Source organism: Ixodes scapularis, unplaced genomic scaffold, assembly GCF_016920785.2.
Source record: "Ixodes scapularis isolate PalLabHiFi unplaced genomic scaffold, ASM1692078v2 ptg000460l_1___fragment_1__unscaffolded, whole genome shotgun sequence".
Lineage (NCBI taxonomy): Eukaryota > Metazoa > Arthropoda > Arachnida > Ixodida > Ixodidae > Ixodes > Ixodes scapularis.
In genome coordinates this window covers 515,670-520,146 of record NW_024609981.1, presented here as the reverse complement: position 1 = coordinate 520,146, position 4,477 = coordinate 515,670, and the positions used below count along the sequence as shown (strand labels likewise).

Below are 4,477 nucleotides of genomic sequence, written 5' to 3'. Positions count from 1 at the left end.
AATGTTACTCTGGCCGACAGTCAAACTCCACTCAGACTCCACTTGTCGCTTGTCTGGTGGGTGGTGGCAGTCGGTCGCCGCGAAATGCCGTCAAGGTTTCTTGGCGGCGATTCTGATTGTACATCGATTGTCTCCGACGGTACTTACTGTACGTCAAAAAGCTTTGACGTGCAGACAGACGTAGGGTCAAAGGACGTAAAGTTTGTTCGGATACCACTATTTCGTCAAATCTATGAATACGAAAAAAAATCTATGCACGAGAAAACGATTTCGGGACGTGAACCCATAAATCCGCTGATGTTAGAGATATCGCAAGCAGGGCACCCGACAACCCTGATCAGAAGCCCGCCGAAACGCCAAACACGCCACTTTCTACTTTCGCTTCGCTCATAGAGGCTTCGCCGAGCTTCCATGAACGATCGCTCTCGACTCGTTTTGTTTGCCCGCTTGCTCCAACCTGTCGATCCTGCCCGGGCTCTGCAATGTCTTTTGTTTTAGTAAAACTTCTCCTCGACAAGACCCAGTCTGTCGTGAGTTCCGACTATGCAAGAAACTTTAGCGGTGTAGTTGAAGACGATAAGGTGTACCAGGTGTGCTGGGCCAGAGACGCGCGAACAAAAGGAGGGTTCTACGACGCGGAATTACTCTACATGGCAGGTGAGTAGAACTTAAGTACGGCGATTGATGTACGAGTGCTTTGCATAACATGCTCAAGGCTGAACGGCATATGGAGCCGAACCATTCTTTAGAGCGATGCACTCATTGTCGGAACCTCGCGCTGCAATACTGAAATGCTCTTCAGTCGGTCCGAGAGAGTTAGGCTAGAAAGTTTGTACCTTTCTATCTGGTGTGGGCTATTGACCTTACCGCAGTGGCGCAGCTCATTATTATTGTTTCATGAAGAGCACAGACAGAAAGCATTCGCGTGCGTAGTTCAGATATGTCTGCTGCTCGCGTTCGTCCATTGAAGCCAGGGCTGTCTGTCGTAGCATGCATGCTTGCTCTCTAGCTTCAACGGAGTCACATACGTTTTGTGAATTAAAGTGTTTACGGTCGTCCCAAAATGTTCAGACATCGAGGGCGTTTCTCTAAAACATGCTTAGGGTGCATGTGGGCCCGCTTGTAAACGAATGTCCTTTTTGCCAGAAATACGCAAATTTCAAAAGTGAAAAAAATGAGGACTGGTGCACACTTTTCCTGATTTTTGATGGCATGAATTACATTTATTTTAGGGACTTGTGAGCCATTTCATAGCCCTGCAAGATGGCGCCTTGGTTTGTGAACCGTTTCATAGCCATCCGAGATGGCCACCTCGGAATGGGAGCTTTTATATAAATGCTGCCCTTGTTAATGAAATTCCCTTGGCAGTGGCAGTCAGACGTCATCTGATGGACCATCATGGCACGTTCCACCTGGGCTGTTGACTGGCAGTCAGTGTCCCAAATTACGTATCTTGATGGAATTTTCAATAGGGATGACACATCGCAAGCACATTTTAACGCACAATATATTTTATCAGCCGGTTTTTTTAGCGTGAGCTACACTGGCCGAGGTTGAGCAGTTTCGCGTGGCTCCTGGAGAGCCGTGCTGCGCATGCAAAAGGAGCAGTGACGTCACACGGCGCACAGCATGCGCCCCGAAGCCACCGTCGCCGCGCGCTCCGCCGCCACCGCGCGCGCCTTGCCGGTCTGCGCATTCCAGAGGAGTGACGTCATAGCCGCGGCTGACGCACTGGCGTCGCCGCGTGCCAAGCTCTGCGCCTCCGTTGCGCAGTAGCCAAGTCTGACGCTGCACCGGAGCCGCTTTATAGCGCCTCTCATTTCGTGCGCATGCGCAGAGGTATCAGTGGGGGTATACATATAGCGGGGCGTTTGCCAGTGTGGTATAGCCATGGAGAAGGAGAGCGAAATCACTGCTCAGCGGCGCAGAAGAGAGGAGAAGCTTTACTCATCGGGTCCCGACGTAGCTGCTTGGCAATTAGCAGTTAAGCGTAGGAAGAACGAACGGAAGAAGGCTAAACGTGCTGCGGAGATACCGGAGCAAAGGGAGAAACGTCTGGCAAAGCGGCGTCCCCAGGAGAGTGAGCGACGTGCCCGACCATCTCAGCAGCAGCAACAACAAGACGCTGTCGATGACGCCAAGGCTCGACGATTGCCTGACTATACGGTGAAACGTATCGAAACCGCCAGTACGACTCGGACCTTCGAGACGGACTTCGTAAACAGCCCGCTTGGATATGTGTGCGACGTGTGTGAAATACTGTGGCACATGAAAGACTTGATGCTGGTAAGTAGTGCTATGCGTGAAACGCTGAGTTTAGCGGCGCCGCCTGAGTGGGGTGAAACCGTGGCACGGGTTTGTATAACGTGCAAGAACTTGAAGATTCCTCTCGTTAGCGTTACCAATGGGTATCGTTTCCCGCCCACGCCACCAGGTCTACCGGTTCTAAACGGTGTGGATGAACGTTTACTTTCGCCACGGATTCCGTTCGTTCGGATCCGTCGTTTAATGAACAGGAGAAATGGTTAGTTTGGCATTAAGGGACCCGTGGTGAACGTGCCGGTAGACACGGAGGAGGTGCTAAAGCAGTTGCCTCGCAGTTTGGAAGATGATAAGTGCATAGTGGTCAACATAAAGAGGAGAATGTTTGCCAAGGCTACCTATCTGTCGAACATGGTTTCTCGCGATGTGCTTGGACCATGGGTTGAGGTACCGAGAGACTCGCCACTGTATAAATACTACGGCATAAACATTGACCACGGACGTTTAGAGAGGCGGTATAGGGAAGCCGTCGCGCCAGACGAAGACGTTAAGGTGGAGACTTGTCCGGCTCTCGCCGATTTAGATGATCCGATGAATGTTTCCACAGCTTTGACATTGGACCAGCATTGTTTAGTGTACGATGAAGATGCGGTCTTAACCATCGCACCGGGAAAGGGCAAGAGACCTGTCAGCATCTTTTATGATACACAGGCTGAGGAGCTGTCTTTCCCCCAGATATACTTGGATCATACCACGTGGTGGAAAGTTTCAAGCGCATAGAGTTTCAGCGTAGGGGTAGCCCCCATGCTCATCTGCTCTTATGTCTGAATCAAGCTCCGGATGAGGAGGTGGAAAACGACTTCATGCCAAACACGGTGAGGATGGCAGAGCGCGCCTCCTGTCCGTGGATCACGATGCTTTGGAGCGGCCGAGGTGCCAGTAACACCAGCACACACACACGTGTTATAAAGGTGGTCGTAAGAAGTGCAGGTTTCACGCTCCGCTCTGGCCGATGCCGAGGACTAAAGTGCTTATTCGCTACAGGCCCTTGCCGACGACGACGAGGCCGGTTAGAAATGATATCGCTTCCTGCAGAAGACTCATGATGCGTTCCATAGTGCTCTCGACACCACTGCCTATCTCAGTCCTTCGCTGAAATGCTTCAACATCACGGCATACGTGGATTTGACGAGTATGAGGAGGTGATTCGCAGTGGACTGGCCAGGCCTACGCTGCTGCTTAATAGGGATATTAACATATCGAGTAGGAGGGACCACGTAAAAAAATACGCGAAATAAAATGTCGAACTAACTATATGATGTTTTTTTTTTTTTTTCCGAGAACTATATCGGAATGGAATGAACTGCCGTCTGATATTGTATCAGCTAACAGTGACTCTTTTATTAGCCTTATTAATGCAATGTAAGTTTCTGTGTTAAGTACATCATTGGTTTTTTCGTAATATTGCTATTGTGTGCTGGTGTGAATCATGTTTATTGATGTTGTTGGAAATTGCTGATGTGTGCTGTTATGTGACTTTCCAATTTATAATGATATATGTGAATCATGTAACGCACTCCTCTGCTGTAATGCTCCGGCGCTGCAGAGAATAAATAAATAAATAAATAAATAAATAAATAAATAAAATAAAATAAATATGGATCAGACGAATGTCAACCCCTTTAACCCTGGGATAGCCTCAGTGCTGAAGTTTAACACAGACCTCCAAGTAATTCCTGACGTTTATGCCTCTGCGTCTTATGTGGTGGAATACGTGAACATGGCCAACCGTGGCGTCTCCAACTTGGGCAGAGCCATTAAAGCTTTAATCGAAGGGGACCCATCGGCCCAGCTGTCGTTTAAAAACGCTATGCGACAGCTAGGGGTGAAGATGCTGAATGGAATTGAGATATCGGCCCAAGAGGCTGCCTGGTTTCTCCTGCGGTTTGACATGTGTATCACTAGCCGAGATGTCATTTACGTTAACACCTAATGGCCAGAACAACGCCATCGGAGCCGCAAGACGAAGGCAGTGTTGGAGGAACACGGAGTATTGCCCGCGAGTTGTGACATTTGGCACAAGACACCGATTGAGCGGTACGAAGACCGTCCAGCCGAAATGGAGGTGGTGACGTTCGCCGAATTTATGGTCGAGTACAATCCGAGTAGATTGAAGAAGCGTCAGAAGGCAGCCGTGCTCAGGTGCCGAAACTAC

At 49.6% G+C, this 4,477-nt stretch overlaps 1 protein-coding gene across 1 annotated transcript; it reads left to right on the top strand.

Annotated features, from left to right (window-relative positions):
* The first annotated feature begins 1,890 nt into the window (after nt 1–1,890).
* On the top strand, nt 1,891–3,042 carry LOC120842559. The gene is made up of 2 exons (XM_040213697.1): nt 1,891–2,524; nt 2,609–3,042. The coding sequence occupies exons 1-2, from the start codon at nt 1,891–1,893 to the stop codon at nt 3,040–3,042; spliced, it is 1,068 nt and encodes a 355-aa protein (XP_040069631.1).
* The last annotated feature ends 1,435 nt before the right edge of the window (nt 3,043–4,477 follow it).